The sequence below is a fragment of the Oncorhynchus masou genome, chromosome 1 (assembly GCF_036934945.1).
Source record: "Oncorhynchus masou masou isolate Uvic2021 chromosome 1, UVic_Omas_1.1, whole genome shotgun sequence".
In the NCBI taxonomy this organism is placed as follows: domain Eukaryota; kingdom Metazoa; phylum Chordata; class Actinopteri; order Salmoniformes; family Salmonidae; genus Oncorhynchus; species Oncorhynchus masou.
In genome coordinates, this window is record NC_088212.1 from 76,555,701 (window position 1) to 76,580,657 (window position 24,957).

The following is a 24,957-nucleotide window of genomic DNA, read 5'->3' on the forward strand; positions in this document are numbered from 1 at the left end:
GACCATTATCAGCAACCATCACTCCTGTGTTCCAATGGCACTTAGTGTTAGCTAATTCAAGTTTATAATTTTAAAAGGCTAATTGATCATTAGAAAACCCTTTTGCAATTATGTTAGCACAGCTGAAAACTGTTGTCCTGATTAAAGAAGCAATAAAACTGTCCTTCTTTAGACTAGTTGAGTATCTGGAGCATCAGCATTTGTGAGTTTGATTACAGGTTCAAAATGGCCAGAAACAAAGTACTTTCTTCTGAAACTCGTCAGTCTGTTCTTGTTCTGAGAAATGAAGGATATTCCATGTGAGAAATTGCCAAGAAACTTTAGATCTAGTACGACGCTGTGTACTACTCCCTTCACAGAACAGCGCAAACTGGCTTTAACCAGAATAGAAAAAGGAGTGGGAGGCTGTTTAATAAACAGACGCCTCACAAGTCCTCAACTGGCAGCTTCATTAAATAGTGCCTGCTAAACACCAGTCTCAAATGTAAACAGTGAAGAGGTGACTCTGGGATGCTGGCCTTCTAGGCAGAGTGGCAAAGGAAAAAGTCATATCTCAGACTGGCCAATACAAATAATAGATTAAGATGGGCAAAATAACACAGACACTGGACAGAGGAACTCTGCCTAGAAGGCCAGCATCCCGGAGTCGCCTCTTCACTGTTGACGTTGAGACTGGTGTTTTGCGAGTACTATTTAATGAAGCTGCCAGTTGAGGACTTGTGATGCGTCTGTTTCTCAAATGCATGCATTTACAATCTTGACCACCAGGAGGCAGAACAGGGAGACATGCCTTAACTAAGGCAGTGGTCATAGGGTCAAGGGAGCAAATTGTGGTTTTGGATTTAGAAAATAGTTCAGCAATGGTGGTTTCATTGAAGGGAAAATGCACAGCTGTTGGTATATATCCTCCACTTTGATAGCTGCTTTCATACTTTGAAATAATGGAAATGTAATTCATCAGCCTGATGGATAGAATATCCTGTCATGACATGAAGTAACCATTTAAGTTCGGGCTATCTTGGCATTTTTTAAATTGTATTACAAACTTCCCACCGATTTATTTCAGTGTGTGTACCTCATGTTCTCATGTGAAAATAATTAATCTGTCGCCCATTGTTACGCAACAGGTAACATGTTCTGCTCTTGCGTAAGAACGACACTTTCTCCGCCCTTTTCGAATCACCATTTCACTCTGCGCGAATCTGCGGTTGCGCAGTGTCCGCCATTGAGGACCCACAATCAGAAGGAAAGGGTCAGAAATCGCTTCGATAGGCAATGGTTGCACGTTTCCTTAATTCTTGAATCCAAACTTTGACAACATTCTTTCATTAAACACGACGTACTACTGTCTAATAATAAAAGTCGTTTTAATTCATGGATAGCAGATTTAAGATATTTTATAGCAATTTGAAGTAACCTTCATATCTAACGTTAGTCCGCTGTAAAGCTTACGAGTGAGGTTAGCAAGCTTGCTACCTGGCTAGCTTTAGCTACACGAATTGAGCCTTGCTCTGGGGCAGTGTGCCTGCACTGTCGTTTGATGGATCCAAGAATCGCTTGGTTTCAGCCAGAACAACGTGGACCAGCCAACAGCCTGTGGATTCAGATTTGGGAAACAACACAAGGTCTGGGGAATCTGTACTTCAATAACAACTGTAACACGGGTAGTTTGTCAAGCCTCAGTCAGAAATCGAACATCAACGGGACATTGGGTAACGTAATCTCGAGCAAGAACGGAGCTGTCACTAACAGCGAACCCAGGAACAAGGGAATGTCCCACTCAACGAATGACCGAGATGTAGTCGAACAACGAGACTTTATTCCGTTGGAAGCTAATAACAACCACAACAACCGTTCATCGTTGGGGAGGGGCAGCGGAGGGGAGCAAGTGGGCTCTGGGGTCTCAGGACACCCCAACAAAAGGAAAAGAGACAACAAGGCTAGCACTTATGGATTCAACAGTAGCCTCGAGACCGGAGGCTGTGGTTACACGGGAACACCATGGAAAGTCAAGAACTACTCTGAAGGAATCTTGGGGTAAGAAACAAAATGACACTCATCAAAACTAGCTCGTTGCTCATATAACGTTACAAGTTAATCATAAATCACGCGTTATCTAGCTAACGTTATATATCTCTGTCACACTATCGTTAGTTGGTTAGACAACTATCCAGCCAGCTAACTTGGCTGGTGAAGTGAGCGCACATAGTCATATGGTTAGACATCATAGCCATATTTAGGCGTGCCGATTTGACGGTCACACGTCATTATCTGTTATGTTGGGGGACGTTCCTAACCAGCTACGGTCAGTCGAAAGTAATGGGACAGTCAACGTTAACTAGCTAGTTAGCTACATCCAGCAATTTGTTTTATGACCTTGGTAGCTAGCTACCACGTGGTTGCCAACATCTGCATGTGGTCACTACGCTGACGAGCTAAACAAAAAAAAATCTAATCCGAATGACATTTAGCTAAAAGCACGAGTAATGAGCAGTAACCATTGTCAAGTCAATGCAGAACCCCTTTCTTGATAGTTGACATATGACTGACTGACGCAGGCTAAGCCTACCGAAACTAATGCCGGTATTTTTCGTCTTCACTGTTGCCTATTTGCAGCAATTAAAACCGAAAACCTTACTTCTCTGGGGGATATAATAGTCAGAAGCATCTATTCTAATTTCAAAATGTACTAAAATATGTAAATAGGATACTTTTGGTCATAGTCAGTATTTTCCAATATTGAGATTTGCGAGATTGTAGAAACCCATCATTCTTTAGACAGCGGATCTACCCATTAACATGCATCGCCTCTGACTTCTTTATGTGAGACAACACTACTACATCGTAGCTAATGTTATGTTGAAGGAACAATACTTGTTCTTTATTAAACAGCGTGTTTTTTTCTTCCAAATCACACATCCTCAGAGCTAACATTGGCATCAAACACAATTTATTCCTTTATCCAAAGTCATAATAGGGTGGCTGTTTGGGGATATCTTAGCTACTGTGAGTGAATAGGAACCAACAATGATAACTGTCAGAGTACATATAGCAAACATAACAGGCCCACATCAAGCCACAACCCCAAGTTGCAATTCGGAAATGGTATCTATTTCTTAGTGACTGTGGAAAAGCGAGGTGACATCAGTGAGTTCTGCCCCCCTTTAAAGGGGAGGAGCGACTGGGCAGATGCAAATGCACAACATGTATCCTAAAGGTTCAGCAATCTTGGCCAAATACCGTAGTATACAACATGTATAGGGAGGCTGAACTATTTCCCTTCTCTTGAAGTGTTCCGTAAGTAAAGAGTTGACAGGCTGAGAGGTTGTCCCACTTTTGACACAAATGTAGTTATCAGGGACAGTCAGTGGGGCTTGTGGCCTTGTAGCTACAGGGCAAGTATACCCTCCCAGCCGTAAATGTCCAGATCTCTTAGTAGAGTCTCTTAGTATAGTATTTTTATGTAACCCATATTTCACTAGGTGAGTCGGTTAAGAAGAAATTCTTATTTACAATGATGGCCTACCCCAGTCAATCCCTAACCTGGAGGACACTGGGCCAATTGTGCACCGCCCTATGGGACTCCGAATCATGGCCGGTTGTGATAAAGCCTAGAATCGAACCAGGGTCTGTAGTGACGCCTCTAGCACTGAGATGCAGTGCCTTAGACCTCTGCGCCACTCGGGAGCCCCGAGCACACTGTCTTTAATATAGGTTGGCGATACTAGCTTACTGATTATGATCAATATGTCAGGTTGCTACAAAGCCGTCAGAGGTTAGGTTACTGTAACCATTTTCTCTGTAATGACAGAGGGTATTTCCCCAGACATGTGATGCTGAAATGAAATGTGCTTTACAACCATCCAAATGCCTTCCTTATCTTATCACTGTTGTTTTGCCTGATTCCCCCCTCTGTTTATTCGTCCAGGTATAAAGGACCAGGTCTGTCTTGAAAAAACATATTGACCAATTAGTTTATATAATCTTAGTGTGGCAGAAATGTAATGAGACAGCTATTTCAGAAAGGCAGTTCTTACTAGTTTAAACTAGAGAAATGTCCTGAGGTGGGTGGGGTATTGTTTTAAAGGCTGAGGTGTGGAGGCGTTTTTTTCCCTCTCTTCTACGTGCCCGACAAGCGTAGGCTAGTAACATGCAAGAGCCCAGAGCAAAGTCTTAGCTAAGCTGATCCTCATTTATAGTAATATAAAGTACACTGTTTGCATAAGGACATTCCTTAGTGATTAGTCTAATACCCCAACCTTTACTATGCAGCCTGGATCAGAGCCTGGTTGTGACTGTGTCTCCCACACTCCTGGTTCTTATTCTGCTCACAATGCTTAGTTACTGAGTTGCATAATGAACATATATTTCACAATATATACATGTAATGCCTAAATATCTGCCAATTGATAGTGTCGCTTTCAGAAAGTGTTTTTCAGGCTTGTAATCTCTGGTTGTGGAAACGTTTCATTAGCTTTCTTCCCAAAGTCCCTGAAAGTGATTCACATCAAGGTGCATTTTCCTGTGCTTGTGATACCTGAGGGATCGCCTATTCAGGCTCGCATTTGTCAAGGAGTTGATTTTGCATTAGTGTGACTGTGACCACTGTGGCATACACAATTTGATGGGGAGGGGAAAGAATAGGGTGGGAGAAGATGGACGAGTAAGGCACTGTTGTTGGTTGCGAGGGCGGGGATAGGGTGGATAGGGGTGGAGGTGTGTGAATGCGTGCAGAGTTGTTGGACTGCATGATTGAGCCCAGAAGGTCCAGCCGCTCTGTATAAGGGGTGCTGTGTTTACATGAAGCACACGCTGAGCATGTCCTGGCTTCGCTCTCCCAAAACAAACCCGCCCCTCCAGGAGAGAAACCTGAGCTCTTTCTCTGATGTCACAGAGCCCTCCATCCAATGAGCTGTGGAGCAGCAATGGCGTTCTGCCACCTGATTCACTGAAACAAAAGCTGTTGTGAAATGTTATTGGTGTGTGAGTGGAGTGGACTGCCTAAAATAGTATTTGTATGGCTGCACTGTGCTGTCACACCCAACGAGCTGTGGAAAAACCTGGGTTGTGTTCACTAGGTACAAAACAGAAGAAAACTTCCCAAAATGGAGTGAAACAGTGAGAGACTGTCTGAACTTGTCCAATAAGAAATGTTTGTTTCATTACCTTTTGCTACAGTGTGCCCTACTTGTGTGCTATTGAACACAACCCTGGCCGTGTTGAGGTCAGGGGTCACACAGTGCCAGATTAGTTTTGTACAATGTTGACCCCCATCGGCCATTTAAATGTGCTGCTAATTGCTCGGTGACTATCAGTATCGGCACATTATTGTTTTTATAACCATCTCTGAGATTTATGATCTAAGTCCCACAGCTCCAGCTTCCAGATATCACCTCTTGTTACCCCAACACAGCACCACTCATAGAGCTATGGTTCGGTCTATACTGTGTTGGCTGTTAGAGATATCAATGGAGTTTTCTCGTTTGGGCAAATGTCCGTCCTCCATATTTTCTTCTCCGTGACCCGAAACCGGTAAGCGGTCGTTGAGTTTGTCATTTCGTTAGTAGGCAAATGGAAGATGGTCCTCCTCGATAGCCTCCTTTAGGTGAGGAAACAAACACAAGTGTATCCTACCTGAGTCCTTCATGGAAGAGTTTTGAAATCTGCCACACCCCCTTTGAATAGGCTATTGTTTTCTTGAAGGAGAAAAGCATGCAAACATTTTAAAATGACATGTTACTTATAATTTTGTCTTTGACATGTCTTGCAAATCTAATTGAGAAAAGGCATTCCCCCCCCCCTCCCCCCTTCTGGCATACAGCCAGGTGGTGAGGCGAGGACTTGCAGAGAGCTGTACATACTGCTGGTCCTTTGGACTGTGGGTAATATACCCTTCCCTCTACCAGCTCGTGTGGGGATCCCTCTATCTCAGCGATCCCATGTGCTTAAAGAGGAATGTTTTTTGATTGATATGTTCTCCCCATCTGGCCGATTTGAAAGCCGTTGAGTTAATGTAGTCTGAACAGCATAGGGGTAGCAAGTTGTTTCTTGTTTTGGGACAGCCCAGACAAATTCAATACTGAAAGACAATCATATTTATTTTGTGAATGTTGTACTGTTTGACAATAAGTTTAAATTTACTGGAGACTGCTGTGTTTTTTTGTGGCCGTTTCTGTTGTTCAAATTATGGTAATTGTTAAAGTATTGGATGTTTGAAATCTCTTTTCACGGTCAGTACAATTGCATTTTCATAAGCCTGTATAAATGCCTTTCAACCAGGCAGATTAAGAGAAACCTACCAAGGTACAGGCATCACTTCATGCCATGTGACTAATGATGAAAAGCGCACCTTGTGCTCTCTTCTCTACTCCAGTCTTGATGAACTCAATATGCAACCTGTATACCACAGATCTCTATGCTTGTCTGATAGGTTGCCACTCACATGTTGCATCCTGGCTAATTTTTAAAAGGCCTCAAACAGTGGGAGGAGCCATGATGACTTGGTTGATAGGCAAACTAGGGTCATGCAGTGATTGGAGTCAAGCCTGTGAGCTCAGAGATGGGGTGGAAATTGTCATGGAGATCAGAGGACACGACATACACTACGTTTATACCAAACACACAAGTTTGAGTAGACAAGACTCTTGTTGCTGATGTTTAGATTAGTGCTAATGGCTCAAATCTGTTAGCATTGTGTCTGCAGATTGTATTTGGGGAAGCCCAAGATCTAGCAGCCCAATTAATAAAGATCAGATTGTTCTTTTGATGTCTGTGTCTGTCCATGGGTCTCTGTACTTCTGCATATAGGCCTAGATGTTATGGTGGATCGAGCCTTAGGGCTTTAATTGAAGAGGATGGTGTAATATAAGTGTAGTCTAGTGTTCATGGCTGGACTTCCAGCACGCCAGATGTTTTGGAACCTGTGGAGCCGGGAGCTTTTTTTGCAGCACTAAACACATGGTTTCAACCGCAGCTAGTGTGTGCCGGACAACTCCACTGAGGCCAAGGTCACTAATGATCAGGGACAACTGGGGTCCTCGTAGCCCTAGCTTGTCTTTAACCCAAATCCTCTGGTTATGGTAGCCAGTGAGCCACCGTAGTGGTGCTGGAGGAAAAGTCAGGTATTGATGAAAGCCTAATGAATTGGCCACCTTATGTTCATTGTGTGGTTTGGGTTGACATCCTTTCCTGTGTGTGTGTGTGACTATCGTATTGCTGGCCCTGTCACTCATGTTTTTGTGTGAGAGGCATATTTACACATTTGGCACTGCCAACAGAGGGACTGCCTAATAAGCAGTGAGTGAGGAAAGGTTTTGCAGGTTCACGTGAAGAGAATGCCTGCTGGATGACATGTCTCTCACTGTTTCTGGCAGCGCTATGAAACATGGGCATGGTACAGTACCCTGTTATTTCTGTCCCTGGTCCTTCTGCAGTATTTATAGCTGGTTGCTCTAATGCTGTTCGGTGGAGGCCGTTCTAAACCAGGGGGCTGGCCTTGCACATTCGAAAAGCCATCTGCCAGCGAACCCTCTCCTTTCTCAAAGGTACTTTGGCAGCCAGTTTGATTTCCCTCTGTCTTTTACTGCCTGTGTCTGGACTGAGACACATGCCCTGCCCTCTGACTCTCACACACCTTTATACTGTTAGTCCATCTGAGCAGCTGGTCAATAAGCAGTACCAGTCTGCCACTGCAGCCGTAAACTTTCAGATGAGATCCTGATGTTATGCTTCTCCCCCTCTTTCATATGAAGACATATTTCCTCCACCACACCTACTCTGCTGCCTCAGAAACATACTGGCACTTGCTGCTCAGTTGTACACTACAGTATCTATATCTTGGAAAATATGTTGCCTGTTTCAGTTGCAAAGCCATTCCTCCAAACCCAGGGCTCCCAAATGCGTTTGCCTAGTCCTGCTCTTTGCTTGTCACATGTTCCAGAGGCACTGGGCTGCTCCTCCTGGTCTAAGCCGGTTCCCTGGGTGACGAGGCGATGTGGCTTAACCCTGAAACGAAACCCATTCTCCTCTCACATGGACAGCCAGTCAGACAGACACTGCTGCTGTGAAATGAAACTTAGCAGCACCACTGGTCTGAGCTGGAATAGAGAGCCTATACTTGGGCTGACTCTCTGAAATGAAACTGACTCTTGCACAGTTTCTTTGCTTGTCATAAGCACAGTGTAGGAGGCTGGCAGTGTGAGACAACTACATTTGCTAGGAGACTGGCAGGCACACACACTACATTTCTATTGCCATTGACTCCAAATTGTTGGGAGATTTGTTTGATCTCCCCTGATAAGTGTATCAGTCATTGTGTGGTATGTGTGACAAGTTTGACTATGGACTTTCTGTGGGAGTGTATGTATGGAAGAGTGTGTGTGCGTTCGCATCATATCAATATGTGACGTGTGTGTCAGTCAGTTGAATTGAATGTGTCCAAGATAATGGCTATATGTGAATTCAATATGAATGGATTTTTGATGGCTATATCTCCAGGCCCAGTGCCAGACTGCTTCCCTCCTGTGCTGTATATCTGAGGACGGCCCCCTCCCCTGTCCTCTATTGTTACTGGTGGCTGTCGATGGAGTGACTTAAGGCATCAGCATGCTTCAGTTCAGCTGGCGGCAAACCGAACGAATGTGCTTACATCTGCTCTTTAAAAAAAAAGGCAAACGGCAATAGTGCTGTTTGGCCACGTTGAGACACTAGCCAGTATACACTTCCCCAAAATAGTCAGAATTACATCTGTCATTAATTTAGACGCTTTTGTATCGATTTCCCCCCCATCACTAGTTCCCATTGTAATCATACCTTGCTATGTTGACTCTAGGTGTGTTCACGGTGCAGTCTTTGTTGCAGTGACTGACTGGGCGTGATGAATGCTGTCAGCCAGGTTGCCTCTGCAGAGCGTATCTGTGGGCCTGTTGCTGCCTGTGTGTGATAAGTGTTGAAGGTACTTAATTCCTGTTCCCATGTCAGTCTGACCAACACCAGAAATGAAGAGACAAATAGAAAGAGAAGGAAGGAATCCCCTGCATAGTGCTCCGCTTCAGTCACCTCAGAATACACTGTAATGTGAGGCCCTGGCCCGTCCAGAAAAACAGCTCATGGTACCGCAGGACAGGGAACCTCATGGTGGGTGTCTTCACACACGATTACCGGGCCTGCCCTGAGGAGTTAGCTTGGCCTACTTAAAATGGGAGAGGCTGGTGCTTGGGTGAGGAAAGGTGTAGAAGTTAGATTAGTTTCCGCAGCCTATTGTTTATATTACAAGCTGTGTGATACACCCCTCTGTGTGAATATAAAGGGATCATTGTTTGAGGATGAACACCTGCAGTGATGTAGCTGGAAAGGCCTGGTATCATCACATCAGGGAGGAGTACTTCTACCCAGGGACTGATGGCATTGAACTGGCATGACTGTCTGGCTGGCTGGACTGCTGTGTAGATTGGGGCAACAGACAGGCTGGTGATTGGGGCGGCTGTCTGCTGGGGTTTAACTGGGTCAGGGCCCTTCAATAGGACTCCTGGCTGCTACACCAGGAATGTTTGTCTGGGTGTCGATGAGGATTAGGTGAAACACAGACGATTGTAAGCGCCAGGGAAGACTGTCATCTAAAAAGCAGCTCTCCACAGAGCGCTACCCAAATGACAAGCAGGCTGAATCCTCTACAGTAGCTACTAATGTTTCTCACAGCTGAGCCCTCTCGGGTACACAAGCTCAGAAGTAGCTACCATTTCTTTCCCACTCTCTTTGATTTTCCTGTCAAACTAAGCGGTGCTGCAGGCCTGTCATTGGCTGGGTGCTGTGTTGTGTTTACATGTCCCTTTGGGTGACTGGGATTGTGTGTGAACAGACCCAGTAAAGGGGCAGCCAGGGCAGAGTGACCTGCTCCACTGCCAGTCCACGACAGCCCCAGCCCAGCCCTCATGTGTCCTGGCCTCTAGTACACCCCCTCCAGTATGTGGTGTTCACTCACATTACAGCTGCTCACACAACAGGACTGCTGCCACTGCTCTACTCACAATCATAATGCTGTATGTGCAGCTTGCTATTCAACTCAAGCTGTTAGTTTCCTTTGTAAGATTAGGAAAGAGAATAAGTATTTTATCCTCCGATGACCGAGTTTCCCTACGGCCTTACTGTGTTGGTTGGTCACTGAGTGTTAGACCTCGTGTCCACGTGTTGTCTGCTCCGATCCCCTTTGACTGGCTTGATTCCTCTCCATTCTGTTCCTGCTCCGCTTCCTGTCCCCACACTAAGCACTGGCCAGAACATACAAGAGCTTATCAGTAGAGTTTGGAACAACAAGGACGTATGTTGGTTGGGTCAAAGTTTGAGGTGGCAGCTGCCTTAGTCCGCACCGTGTGTGTGTGTGGGCGGCAATCAGTACCACGTGTGAATGTTTGTGTGACCCAGTCTTTAGTGTTATTGATATAGGCTCTGGTCTCGGCCCTGTGGGTAGGTGTGTTGGTCAATCTGCAGCTTTAATAATAGACAGACAGCAGGGTGAATTGCAGGCAGAAATAACTCCAGTCAGTCAATTACTGACCCAGTCAGGGTCTTGTCTCTGTGCCATTGTGTAATGTATCTGACAGTTGGCATAGTCCCTGGTCTCCCTAAACGAGCCATGCGATTTATACCCACCAAGTTTACCTGACTGACTTATCAGGTTAAGGGAAGCAGCCCTGTTGATCATTTAGTAAAGTCGATTTGTTGTTTTAAGCACCCATTTTTAACTCAAGGACAGCAACACTTGTACTTATCAGCATTGTCCTCCCAAACTATTTAATCATGCAAGGGACATTACATTTATGCCAATTGCTTTGGGTTCCATACCCCTAACAGTGGGAATATGCCCTATGATTTGTACCAAAGGTGTAGATGTATTGCATTATTGTGGCTTTGATCTTTTCTCACACACGTCAGTCAGTCTGTCATAATCCTGTAGTTAATGCATTTCTTCCAGTCTTCAGTAGATGCTACTTGATTACAGTTTGTTGGCACACAGGTGTTGGCAGTTAGCCTTTAACATAACACGCCTCCAGTAAAGAAGCCAGTTAATGTAATAATGATGCTTTGCAATTAACTCCTCACGAGCACCTAGTGTGTTTGAGGAAGTGTCATTTTGATTTTCACCATTTCATTACATGGTAGGGCAGGGCAATTGTCTCTGGTGGCTGTTCAGTGAGCTACCTGTGAAAGTTGTTAACAAATTGCATTGACTGGCATAATAAAATATGTATTGTAGACCCCATCAATTGTATTGTAGACTTGTTATTTAGATTTTTCTCTTACAATATATTCTGCCTTCAATCTTTGTCAGTGTATTTTTATCTGTTTCAGACTCTATCCTACTATCCCCATGACCATGCTATTCTTTTTCTCGCTCAGTCTTTGTCTCCCTCCCTAACCCTGATTATGCTGTTTTCATTCTGTGTCCTGCAGGCTCCATGAGGAGATCAATGACTTCTACAAGCACATGTCTCCTCGGGAAGAGGAGGAGAGGATGAGGATGGAAGTGGTGGACAGGATCGAGAAGGTCATCAAAGACCTGTGGCCCACTGCTGACGTAAGAAATCACTCGCATCGCTACAATTCCAGTCCTAAGCCCATACAGGTCTAGCCAGGTCTCAGATCTGTTTGACCATTATTGGTGTACAGCAAACTCCTCTGGTTGTTGAAACTTTAACATAGTTGAAAAGATCTGGGCCCAGGCTAATACGGGTCGTCGTTCAAATAAATATTGCAACCATGTAGAGTTCATGCTTTCATAAAAGCCAACACCAACTACTAGACGTGACAGGCAGAGCAAAGGTTTGGAATGGAAGTGGTTTCTAGCTACACAGACAGGTCTCAGCCACACAGCAAGCTGCTTGAGATGCTCACAATCTCCTGTTCCCTCATTTTACAAATTCCCTTCATTGCTAGAGACGGCATGAGAACTTGCTGCTCTATGTAGAAATGCTGTCTTTACATCTTTCTAGTCTTTCTCTGGCTGGCTCTATAGCTGTCTGAAAGGAGTCGTGACTCTGTAGGAGAGTTATTTTCTCTCCCTATAGGCTGAGCTGTAATGAAGAGGAAAGACAGGCCGTATATGGTGGGGCGTGTGACCAGCAACCATTTGTGAAAGTGCCTGGCCGGTCCGCTCTTATCTCCCTGCTGTGTTATATTTTGGCCTGTAATCTACAGGGCTCCAGGTGTCCTTATTCCTGCTGACTTGGAGCCTGCTGTTAGAGCTGTGTGTCTGCTCTCAGCTTTACAAGCTGTTCCAGGGACAGACAGCTGCCGTTTTGTAGGCCCGCGGATCACTTTTTTTTTGTTTATGAACTCCGTCTGTGTCTCAATTTACTGTTGAGTTGGAATAGTAGGATACACAAGGTGCAATTTCTAAATGAGCTTGTACATCAGCAGTTCTCTTATGTCAGTCACTGACAGTAACTCGATTAGCCCATGTCAGCTAAAATGTCTAGTGGCCAGCTATCTTGTAGTAATCATGGTCGAATTACCAACCGGGGGGCCCCTATGGATTTTGTTAGTCCCTCTTACTCAGACATCATATAAAGACATTTCATTTCTTCACCCTATGGCATTTCTTCACCCTATGAATTTACATGGAAGTCGCTGTGAAACTGCACATTTTTCTCTGTCCCACGGCAAATGGTGTAGTATCACAGGAATTGATCTCAAAACATGTAAAACATCCCTGAGCTAAACAGAAAAGTCCACTGCTGTTCCTGGTACTGCTCCTACCTCTTACTCTATCCACTGAGGCAGGAGAGCAGTTTATATCCTGTCCACAACAAGACTAAGACTCCCAGCAATCCCCTGACCTCTTACACACACTCAATACGAGACCTGTCTGTGACTGGGTGAACTGAACTACTGTGAACCCACCAGATAGCTGAATAATTAGTCTAGGAGGCGGCCACCATGTCTTCCTCTCCCTCTCTAACTGCACTCCGTCTCTCGATAATTTAAGTGATGACCACTAGCTCTTTATACAGTAGAGAGCCGAGGCATGAGTTAAGTTTACCTTTTGGACACAGTGGCAATCCATCACCCCTCTCATTTCCACCCACATCACAATCACATGCCCTGCCTCCAGTAAGCAGATTGGAGCCCAGGCTTTAACCCCCTTGGTCGGTTCAGGCAGGAGCTCAGCCCAGGAGGGAATAATGGCTGGTTTAAGGCTTAAGCAAAGGCTATTTTTGAGCCCTCAGAACCAATGTGAAATAATGTTATGTGATGTGACATTGGTTAATGCCCACAAAGCTCAGATAAAGCGGGATATTTGTCTGGAGTCTGGACGCATTAAATAAAATGCTTATTTAATTTATTTTTTGTCCAAACCGTTGGGGTTTAAAGCATTTTATCCTTGTTCTCATAACTATAGTAGTAATGGTTTGTTCAGATCCCATTTTTTGCCCCCAAGAACAGTGCATGGTTGTCAGATAATGACTGGTTGTCAGTGCACTGACTTGCATAAAAGGTGAAATAAGTTGATGCATGTTAGACTCTCTCCCCACTTAGCATAAATATTATATTTGTATTGCTTTAGTTGACCCCTGTCTCCAAGTATCAGACTCTTGTCATGTGACATGACAGAAGTCTAAACAAATAATTTGTCTTTATTTTCTAACAAATTACCTGCCATTGCATCAGTTCAAAGCTAATGTGTTGCTTATATGATTGATAAGTGAAATCAATGAATAACACATTTGACTTTGTTACAGGTTCAAGTGTTTGGGAGTTTCAGCACGGGCCTTTATCTGCCAACCAGGTAAGCTGTTTGATTCAGGTAATGGAGTACATAATGGCCTTCCTATCATAATCTCTCTTATAGTGTGTTGGTGATATGTGTGTTGACTCATAACCTGCAGACCCTGCGGATATAACCGCGGGGCGGTCGGGTTTAAATATTGTGTGGATGAAGGGTGGGTGGATGGCGGGTTGAATAAAGAGAAAACAAAACCTTAAAAAATCCGGGTTAGGGCCAGTTGCGGGCCTCAGATTCACTTTTTCAAATATACTTGGGCGGTTGTGGATGGGTTATTAGCAGGCGGGTGAACAAGCAGCTGACCCGGGCACCATTAGTAAGTGTAAACTGACCCTTAACCCAATGAGTCCCACCTTATTGCTGGTGTGTTTTGGACTTCTAACCACTTTTAAACAGTGTTTGTTTGAGCTACGGACTTCTGGGTTGAACCATTTTGATTTTGTCTGTTCTACCAAAATGTCTTGAGTTACAAACTATTAAAAGCCATCTATGTTTTTCTCTGATGCTCATATGTGTCGTTAGAAGGTAAGGGGTTCTTCTGCATAGAAGATCATGGGAAATCCCAGGACATAGTTTCTATAATACTGTAATCAACTCAGTTGCGGTCAAACTCCACACAGTTGTCACTGACTAGTTAGATATTCATTTCCCAGTGAAAAAACTATTTCTATACTTACTGCATTCATATAATTTTTTAATATCAGGTTTTTACTTTGGCAGACTTTAAAAAATGTAAAACAACTCAGATGCAACTGTTTCGTCATTGTTTTATCTTCACAATAAAACACTTAGTTGTGAGGCTAAATACAGTGCCTTCGGGAAAGTATTGAGACCACTATAGCTGTTGCCGCACAGCTATTTTCAGGTCTCTCCAGAGATGTTCAAGCCCGGGCTCTGGCTGGGCCACTCAAGGACATTCAGAGACTTGTCCCGATGCCACTCTCTCCTGCATTGTCTTGGCTGTGTGCTTAGGAACCTTTGCACCTGTCTGAGGTGAGCACTCTGGAGCAGGTTTTCATCAAGGATTTCTCTGTAATTAGCTCTGTTCATCTTTGCCTCTCCTGACTAGTCTCCCATTCCCTGCCACTGAAAAACATCCCCACAACATGATGCTGCCACCACCATGCTTCACTGTAGGGAGGGTACCATGTTTCCTTCAGACGTGACGCTTGGCATTCAGGCCAAAGAGTTTAATCTTAGTTTCATCAGACCAGAGAATCTTGTCTCTCTTGGCACCAAAAGACTCTCAGAACTTTTGGCAAACTCCAAGCGCCTTTCATAAAGGCCTGACTGGTGGAGTGCTGCAAAGATGGTTGTCCTTCTGGAAGGTTTTCCCATCTCTACAGAGGAACTCTGGATCTCTGTTAGTGACCAGCAGGTTCTTGGTCACCTCCCCGACTAAGGCCCTTTTCCCCCGATTGCTCAGTTTGGCCGGGCGGCCAGCTCTAGAAAGAGTCTTGGTGGTTCCAAACTTCTTCCGTTTAAGAATGATGGAGGTCGCTGTGTTCTTGGGGACCTTCAATGCTGCAGAAATGTTTTGGTACCCTTCCCCAGATCTGTGCCGAGACACAATCCTGTCTCGGAGCTCTACGTACTATTCATTCAACCTCGTTGTTTGGTTTTTGCTCTGACATGCACTGTCAACTGGACCTTATATAGACAGTTGTTCTTTTCCAAATCATGTCCAATCAATTGAATTTACCACAGGTGGGCTCCGAGTTGTAGAAACATCTCAAATATGATCAATGGAAACAGGATGCACCTGAATTCAATTCCAAGTCTCATAGCCTTTCGAAGGGCATTGTATAAGGGCTGGACATGCGGATAAATGAAAAGCAGATATTTGCTGGGTTCTCGGGACTGATGGGGTTAAACTACAAAAACTACCCACTGGGCAAAAACGGGTTTAATCAACATTGTTTCCACGTAACTTCAACAAAAACATTTAATTCGATTTTGAAAAAGCAATCAACATAAAGGAATTTATTTTTTAACTTAAATCCAATGACAGGTGATTGTTTTTGTTCATTTCACTTATTTAAGTTATGCTCGGTGACAACTCACATGTAAATCCAAACCAGATGGTTAACTGACATCTGTTCCAAGTGGGTAAGCTCTTAGGCCTTTCCTACACACTAATCAGTATTTGGTATTCAGACTTGCCTTATTCAGTTGCGTAACGTCAATATGACACATTTTGCATCATATGATGCTGTGTTTTGCATCATATAAGGCAAAATGCATCATACCGGCTGTATTTTTGTATTTTTAAAGTTATACATCTTAAACTTGATTGCTGACATGCTAAACATTTTGGGACTATAACCGCAATGGACTAATGAAACAAATACCAAAATATTGTTTTTGGGTGGAGTTTTCTTTTAAGTTAAAGGTCCGAATACATACGTATTGAGAAGTGCATAAAAAGGGAATACTTTTACATTTACACACATTTAACTGTGTTCAGAATTCACCCCTTTGTGTGGTTATATGGAGAAAGATGTGGCTGGCCATTGTGTAAATATTTGCCTTTGTTTTTTGGGATTAAGGCTGTGGTCATTTTAGCGCTGCTGATCCAAAGCCTTTTTGACCTGGTTTCTTGATGAGCCAGACTGCTTGGCACTCCGACGTCACACACAACACTGTAACTGGGGACTCTGGATTAGTGACAATAAGCTGTGTGTGAAAGTGAACTGGAGAGTCCTCTCTTCAGATCCGAATGTGATGTTGCTCTGACCTCTACTACTTACTCCACTTCCTAGTGACATCGATCTGGTGGTGTTTGGGAACTGGGAAAACCTGCCCCTTTGGACCCTGGAAGAGGCCCTGCGGAAGAAAAACGTGACTGACGAGAACTCCATCAAAGTGCTGGACAAGGCCACGGTATGTTTGTATTTATTATGGCAGCAGCTACTCTTTCTGGCAGTTATACTTTTTTTTTGAACATTACAATACATTTACAACAGATTTCACAACATTAAGTGTGTGCCCTCAGGCCCCTACTCTACCACATATCTACAACACAAAATCCTTGTGTAAGTGTGTGTATAGTGTTATGTTATCGTGTGTTTGTATGCATTTGTCTGTGCCTTTTGTTTGTGTTGCTTCAGTCCCCACTGTTCCATAAGGTGTATTTTTATGTTTTTTAAAGTGTAATTTTACTGCTTGCATAAGTTACTTGATGTAGAATAGAGTACTGTGTAGTTATGACTCTATGTAGTACTGTGTGCCTCCCATAGTCTGTTCTGGACTTGGGGACTGTAAGGAGACCTCTTGTGGCATGTCTTGTGGGGCATGCATGGGTGTCCGAGCTGTGTGCCAGTAGTTTAGACAGACTGCTCGATCCACTCAATATGTCAATACTTATCACCAAATACAAGTAGTGATGAAGTCAATCTCTCCTCCACTTTGAGTCAGGAGAGATTGACATGCATATTATTAATATAAGCTCTCTGTGTACATCCAAGGGACCGCCGTCCTGCCCTGTTCTGAGCCAATTGCAATTTTCCTAAGTCCCTCTTTGTAGTACCTGACCACACGACTGAACAGTAGTCCAAGTGTGACCAAACTAGGACCTGTATGACCTGCCTTGTTGATAGAAGGCAGAGCATCGCTTTATGGACAGACTTCTCCCCATCCGAGCTACTGCTGTGTCAATATGTTTTGACCATGACAGTTTACAATCCAGGGTTACTCCAAGCAAGTTACTTATTACCATATTATTCATTACAGGTATATGGTTTAATGAATGATTTGTCCCAAATACAATGCTTTTAGTTTTGGAAATATTTAGGACTAACTTATTCATTACCACCCATTATGAAACTAACTGCAGCTCTTTGTTAAGTGTTGCAGTCATTTCAGTTGCTGTGGTAGCTGACGTGTATAGTGTTGAGTCATCTGCATGTTGTGCATGCATACTAACTGTGCAGTGTGTCATTGCCCCGGGTGACAGTGTATGTGTAAATCCATCCTCATCACTATTATTTCCATTATTCCAGGTACCCATCATCAAGCTGACAGACTTCCGCACAGAGGTGAAGGTGGACATCAGCTTCAATGTGAAGAATGGAGTTAAAGCTGCCCTTCTCATCAAAGACTACAAAAAGGTAAGTGAAGCAGCCATCTCTTATTCAGGGTACATTGTTTTTACCTAATGCAGTCTGGTAAGACCTAGCTGATGAAACAGGCTTGGCAGTTAGCATGCATAGATTGTTGTATATTTGTCAGGTTCTTTGGGTTCTGACGGAGGTGTTGGTAGCTAATACACTTAACAACGTCTCCTCAGTCCCTCAATCCAGCCATACCCAATGTCCTAGTCTGAGACATTCCCCTCTAGAGGGCACTATAACCATAACCACAGGTTTAACCATAACCACGGGTTTCTTTTATCCATAAGAAATACCCAGTGTCCTAGTCTGAGACATTCCCCTCTAGAGGGCACTATAACCATAACCACAGGTTTAACCATAACCACGGGTTTCTTTTATCCATAAGAAATACCCAGTGTCCTAGTCTGAGACATTCCCCTCTAGAGGGCACTATGACCATAACCACAGGTTTAACCATAACCACGGGTTTCTTTTATCCATAAGAAATACCCAGTGTCCTAGTCTGAGACATTCCCCTCTAGAGGGCACTATGACCATAACCACAGGTTTAACCATAACCACGGGTTTCTTTTATCCATAAGAAATACCCAGTGTCCTAGTCTGAGACATTCCCCTCTAGAGGGCACTATAACCATAACCACAGGTTTAACCATAACCACGGGTTTCTTTTATCCATAAGAAATACCCAGTGTCCTAGTCTGAGACATTCCCCTCTAGAGGGCACTATAACCATAACCACAGGTTTAACCATAACCACGGGTTTCTTTTATCCATAAGAAATACCCAGTGTCCTAGTCTGAGACATTCCCCTCTAGAGGGCACTATAACCATAACCACAGGTTTAACCATAACCACGGGTTTCTTTTATCCATAAGAAATACCCAGTGTCCTAGTCTGAGACATTCCCCTCTAGAGGGCACTATAACCATAACCACAGGTTTAACCATAACCACGGGTTTCTTTTATCCATAAGAAATACCCAGTGTCCTAGTCTGAGACATTCCCCTCTAGAGGGCACTATAACCATAACCACAGGTTTAACCATAACCACGGGTTTCTTTTATCCATAAGAAATACCCAGTGCTTCCGAAGTTGGTTCTGGTGCTGAAGCAGTTCCTGCTCCAGAGGGATCTGAATGAGGTTTTCACTGGAGGGATCGGCTCCTACAGCCTTTTCCTTATGGCTGTCAGCTTCCTGCAGGTGAGAGACTTCTGCTCTTCTGCTATTCTCTCAAGTATCCCACACACACACAGTGCAGGATAGATCACATCTAGCATTACTAATTTACTGTCTATAACAGACTTTTGACACATTTTAAGTCTTTCTCATTCAGTGAACTAAGATGATTTTGGCTTGTTCTTCTATGCAATTGACCTCTTATCCTCTGCCCTTGTATTTCAGCTTCACTACAGAGAAGATGCCTGCAGCCCTAATGCCAACGTGGGTGTTCTCCTTATAGAGTTCTTTGAGCTCTATGGGCGCCACTTCAACTACCTGAAGACGGGCATCCGGATCAAAGATGGCGGCAGCTATGTGGCCAAAGACGAGGTTCAGAAGAGCACTGACCTCTACAGGCCCTCCATGCTCTTCATTGAGGACCCCCTAGCACCAGGTAACATGGCCTTCCATTCAGCATGGGTGCACTTGCACAGGTGATACCTCATTTTAGCACTGACGCTCAAGATCTGTAACATCCGTCAACTACTGATAACACTAAACCTAAGAATCACACTTTAACGGGCATGAATAAGATGGCTAGAGGTCCCAGGTGCCCATACAAAGGCTAAAAAGTCAGCTCAATATCAGACAATGTCTGAAATCTGTCACTCTTCCCAAATAGATGATCTAAGCATGCCTCTTGCCTCCTGCAGATAACGACGTTGGCCGCAGCTCATACGGTGTGTTGCAGGTGAAGCAGGCCTTTGACTATGCCTACATTGTGCTCAACCACGCCGTATCGCCCATCGCCAAGTACTACCCAAACAACGAGTCTGAGAGGTGAGGAGATGGAGAGCTAGGGCTCGCTTTAACTAACGACAGCTCTCACATTCCTTGGCTGCTATCTTTAAAAAAATCTTGTTATTTTTAAATACTCTCTTTGAACTACTGCAAACAAGTTCTTCTAATCTGATATGTCCTATTTTTCTTCCTCCAGTATACTTGGCAGAATAATCCGGGTGACCCAGGAAGTAGTTGAATACAGGGACTGGATCACCAAGCTCTGGGGACCACATTCTCAGAATGAACCTGCCATGAATGGTATGTTTTCACAGTACTACTATGAGTCTTGACACTGTCTCAGATCTATCAAGTTGATAGTGTGTTTGAGGGGATCAGTTTCAGTAAGACAAGGTGCAAAATTGGTCATCTTAATTACGTTTTAAGTTGTTTGGGATCCAAGGTGATTTGTAGATCAGTGAAGTCCGACTGCTATTTAGTCGATCTAAAACATACACTGTCTTACCACTGTTCGTTCATGTGCTGTTGCCGTAGGAAATGATGTCACACTGTTGGTGAAGCCTCAGCAGCTGGACGAGTGTAACAACAACCTGACGGAGGAGGTGACTGCATCTCACAGCAAGACCTCCTCCAACTCCTCATTAGCTTCATCCTCATCCTCCACGATATCCAGTTCCAGCGACGTTGTGAGTTTTGTTACACTCAAATAAACCATGTGCACACTAAAACCACAATACCTGAGGAAATCAACTCTTAACACAACATTTAATGTGATGCACCCATTGCTTGCTTGTTGATTTACTAAGTCGTGATTGGTTGTCCCCAGGATTCTGACGGGACGCCCTGTAAGACAGTGAAGCAACTGCCTGGGCGGGGCTCCAGCGCCCACAGAGAATCCTCAGGTGGCGTGACCAATCACAGAACACAGAGGCACACCACCAGCACTCCTACTGACAACAAGGGGGGCAAGGTAGGGTCAGCTTGACGAAGCCTAAGTCAACCACTGAAAAGCTCTGTTACTGTACCTACAAATGCATTGAACTTTTATGACCTGAACGTTACAACACACTGTCGGTACAAAGATAACCATTTAAATTTTACATTTCAATGGCACACACAGGCCTACCAGTGATCTATCTACTGATCTAACTAGGTGTGTGTCTGTCTTGTTTCCCAGGCCAGGTTGTTCCGCTCGTCCAGTAAAAACACCCACCACGTCCAGCAGAACTCGTCCTCATCCAACATCAAGAGCCACCCGAGCAGCAAGCCACACTACCAGGGCAACAGCAAGAAGAGGAAACCTCAGCAGCACTCAGAGGCCCAGGACCTCTGCAGATAGAGCTGTCTTGGTCTGCTCTGCAACAGACTGACAGCCTGACTGTCCCACTTCTGCTGCCAGACTCCACACTGACTGAGGAGTAGTATTAAGGATCTTCCTTCTCTCAAGCGACATGCATCTTTTTATAGCTGAAAAATATCCCAAAAAAAGAAATAGGAAATGCTGGGGCTTAGTTCTTGAAAGAAATGCTCATTTTTTTCCTTGACATTAACCTGTTCTACAGTGGAGCTACACACCACATCCAGTACCTACAAATCTTGCCTTTTACCATAGCGCCATCTGGTGTTTTGGAGGAATAAGTGTCTGGAAAGTAATGTAGACTTTGACAAGCAATACCTGGAACTTTGCTGGCGAACCAACTTCAGCAAGAGAAGTAAAAAAAAGAAGAATAAAATAGACATAACAAAAATTTACAAAATGTTATATTGAAGAAAGATGGGGGGGGGGGGGGGTACACAGATTGAAAGACTAAACCCCAAAATGCAATCTGTAAGTGGAGCCAATAATTTTGTTTTTTTCTGATGGGCGGTAATCAGATTATACAAAGATTTGTACAAAAAAAGACAAACATGCAGAAATCTTTTGAGAAAAAATTATCACAAGAATGGTTTGACTTTTTACAGGATACTACGGATTCAAGGCAAATGTATATGTGCACATTTGCCTGCTAATCTGAGTAGTGACAGGTTTGGGTTTCATTGCCAACATAAATCATCAGCATTCTATTTCTACTTGGCTGCTCTCTCAATGTGTTGACAGGCTTCTTTCCAAATTATACCCCCTTCCTGAATTAGTACACCACTTTCACTAAATAGGGAATAGGGTGCCATTTGGGATGCACTAACAGTGTTAGCAGTATGCCTTAGTCAGGTAACGTACACACACAGCCCTATAGATTACTGGCTGGCTGGGGACAAATCACTCATTCATACACACAGCTCTATACAACAACAGTGACGGTTTTTAGAGGTTCTCCCAGACTCATAGAAATACAGTTAGAGGACATCATGATTTTAGAAAGATTCTCCACTTGAAATATGTCTAAGATCCATAGGTGTGAGAGGTAATATTTTACCTTTGGTAATTTACCCATTATGAAAATGTGTATTTGTTCATGTATTTTTCTATTAATGATATGAATATATAGTACTATACATGTTATACGTATTAACGAGAGACCATATTCTTGTATCTTATATTTGGATAGTGTGATATTGGGGAAGTATAATTGGTCAGGTACAGTACCAATGTTGCTGTTTTGTGGCATTTTGTTTTAATATGTGGCTGGTCTACTTTAAAAGGAAGCTGAATTTTTGGTCAGAATATAATGCAAACAAACAACTCTTTTGTTAATGTGTCAACAACCCCTCGCTGAAATGTCCGGTATGTCAACATCTGATTGCAGTTCCACAACTAACCTGTAGATGGTGGCATTACGACTCTTCACAGCTGGCACCTTCATACTGCATTTAGACCTTTTCTTCAGCGTCATAGTCAATGTATTCAGACCCCTTGACTTTATCCACATTGTTACATTACAGCCTGATTCTAAAATTAATTAAATTGTCCCCCCCCTCAATCTACACACACTACCCCATAATGACAAAGCAAAAACTGAGATGACATTTACATACGTAATCAGACCCTTTACTCAGTACTTTGTTGATGCACCTTTGGCTACGATTTACAGCCTCGAGTCTGCTTGGGTATGACGCTACAAGCTTAGCACACCTGTATTTGGGTAATTTCTCCCATATTCTCTGCAGATCCTCTCAAGCTCTGTCAAGTTGGATGGGGAGAGTCTTGCACAGCTATTTTCAGGTCAGTTTTTTTTTTTTTTTTTGATCGGGTTCAAGTCTGGGCTCTGGCTGGGCCACTTAAGGACATTGAGACTTGTCCCGAAGCCATTTCTACGTTGTTTTGGCTCTGTGCTTAGGGACTTTGTCCTGTTGGAAGGAACCTTCGCCCCAGTCTTAGGTTCTGAGCGTTCTGGAGCAGGTTTTCATCAAGGATCTTTGTTCTTTGCTCTGTTCATCTTTCCCTCAATCCTGAGTAGTATCCCAGTCCCTGCCGCTGAAAAACATCCCCACAACATGATGCTGCCACCCCCATGCTTCCCCGTAGGGAGGGTGCGTGGTTTCCTCCAGGAGTGACGCTTGGTATTCAGGCCAAAGAGTTCAATCTTGGTTTCATCAGACCAGAGAATCTTGTTTCTCATGGTCAGAGTACTTTAGGTGCCTTTTGACAGCCCGCTTGGAGATTGCCATGTGCCTTTTACTGAGTGGCTTCCGTCTGGCCACTACCATGAAGGCCTGATTTGGTGGAGTGCTGCGGAGATGGTTGTCCTTGTGGAAGGTTTTCCCATCTCCACACAGGAACTCTGGAGCTCTGTCAGAGAGACTTGGGTTCTTGGTCACCTTCCTGACCAAGGCCCTTCTCCCCCGATTGCTCTGTTTGGTTGGACGGCCAGCTCTTGGAAGAGACTTCTTCCATATAATGGAGACCACTGTGTTCTTGGGGACATTCAGTGCTGCAAAAATGATTTTGTAACCTTCCCCAGATCTGTGCCTGGACACAATCCTGTCTTGGAGCTCGACGGACAATTCCTTCGACCTCATGGCTTGGTTTTCGCTCTGACTTCCACTGTCAAACGTTATATAGACAGGTGTGCCTTTCCAATCATTTGAATTTATCTCAGGTGGACTCCCAAGTTGTAGAAACATGAAGGGTGATCAATGGAAACAGGATGCACCTGAGCTCAATTTTGAGTCTCATAGCGAAGGGTCTGAATAATTATGTAAATATGGTATTTGTTTGATTTTTTTTATAAATTTGCAAAAATGCTAAACCTTTTTTGCCTTGATATTATGTGGTATTTTGTGTCGATTTTCTTTTTAAACATCTATTATAGAATAAGTCTAACTTTAGAAAATGTGGATAAAGTCATTTCCGAATGCACTGTCTGTGCACTAGATAATCACTGTTTCCTAACCTCGGTCCTCGAGGATCCCCAACAGTACACAGGTTTGTTGTTGCCCTTGACAACTCATTGAGGGCTTGATGAGAATGGGGGATACCGAGTCAGTTGTACAACAATGCATTTAACCCAACCCTTCTGAATCAGAGAGGTGCGGGGCCTGCCATAATCGACATTCACGTCTTCGGCACCCGGGGAACAGTGAGTTAACTGCCTTGCTCAGGGGCAGAATGGTAGATGTTTACATTGTCAGCTCGGGGATTCAATCCACCAACCTTTCGGTTACTGGCCCAAGCTCTAACCACTAGGCTACCTGCCTGATGATCAGTTGAATCAGTTGAAGGTGTCCAGGGTTACTGTTTGGGCTACTCCAGAATCAGGGTTGTGAAACACAGATGATCCACTGGCTGTAATTACATTTATACACATAGTAGGAATGTCTCATTTTAGCTACAGTTACTATTTTAGCAAATATGTTAGACATATTTGGGCGTTTTTAGATGGTTAAAAAATATTGTCTTGGAAAAGTACAGTTTGGACCTAAATGCAGTATGTATTTGTGAATTTGATTTGACACTTAGGAAACACAAGTCAGGGAAGACCGAATGACTTATCTATGCCGTCACAATCTGTAATCATATCTTCTCACTGCAAGTACTTCAACAAAACTGTATCGACTCATCCAAATTGTAGTTTCTACAGCTATTCAAACCCATGCAATAAAACCCACAGTACAATAATTGAAACTCCTGGTGAACGTCCTAAGGTATATTGCTGCTCCCTGGTGCTT

At 43.8% G+C, this 24,957-nt stretch overlaps 1 protein-coding gene across 2 annotated transcripts; it reads left to right on the plus strand.

Annotated features, from left to right (window-relative positions):
• Positions 1-1,219: 1,219 nt before the first annotated feature.
• LOC135550928 (terminal nucleotidyltransferase 4B-like) lies at positions 1,220-24,907 on the plus strand. Of its 2 annotated transcripts, XM_064982179.1 has the most exons (12): positions 1,220-2,037; positions 11,449-11,572; positions 13,737-13,783; positions 16,543-16,663; positions 17,782-17,889; positions 18,964-19,092; positions 19,294-19,504; positions 19,764-19,890; positions 20,048-20,151; positions 20,386-20,537; positions 20,678-20,821; positions 21,029-24,907. In XM_064982179.1, the coding sequence occupies exons 1-12, from the start codon at positions 1,541-1,543 to the stop codon at positions 21,188-21,190; spliced, it is 1,926 nt and encodes a 641-aa protein (XP_064838251.1). In that variant the 5' UTR covers positions 1,220-1,540; the 3' UTR covers positions 21,191-24,907. The 2 variants fall into 2 exon arrangements, with proteins under 2 accessions (XP_064838251.1, XP_064838258.1); XM_064982186.1 differs by lacking the exon at positions 18,964-19,092.
• The last annotated feature ends 50 nt before the right edge of the window (positions 24,908-24,957 follow it).

What these genes read in the sequence shown, in the direction of transcription:
- LOC135550928 (XM_064982179.1), top strand. Translation starts at nt 1,541, where the DNA reads ATGGATCCAAGAATCGCTTGGTTTCAGCCAGAACAACGTGGACCAGCC. An exon ending in TGGCTGTCAGCTTCCTGCAG is followed by an intron (nt 19,093 to 19,293) that starts GTGAGAGACTTC and finishes CTTGTATTTCAG; the next exon opens with CTTCACTACAGAGAAGATGC. An exon ending in TATCCAGTTCCAGCGACGTT is followed by an intron (nt 20,538 to 20,677) that starts GTGAGTTTTGTT and finishes GGTTGTCCCCAG; the next exon opens with GATTCTGACGGGACGCCCTG.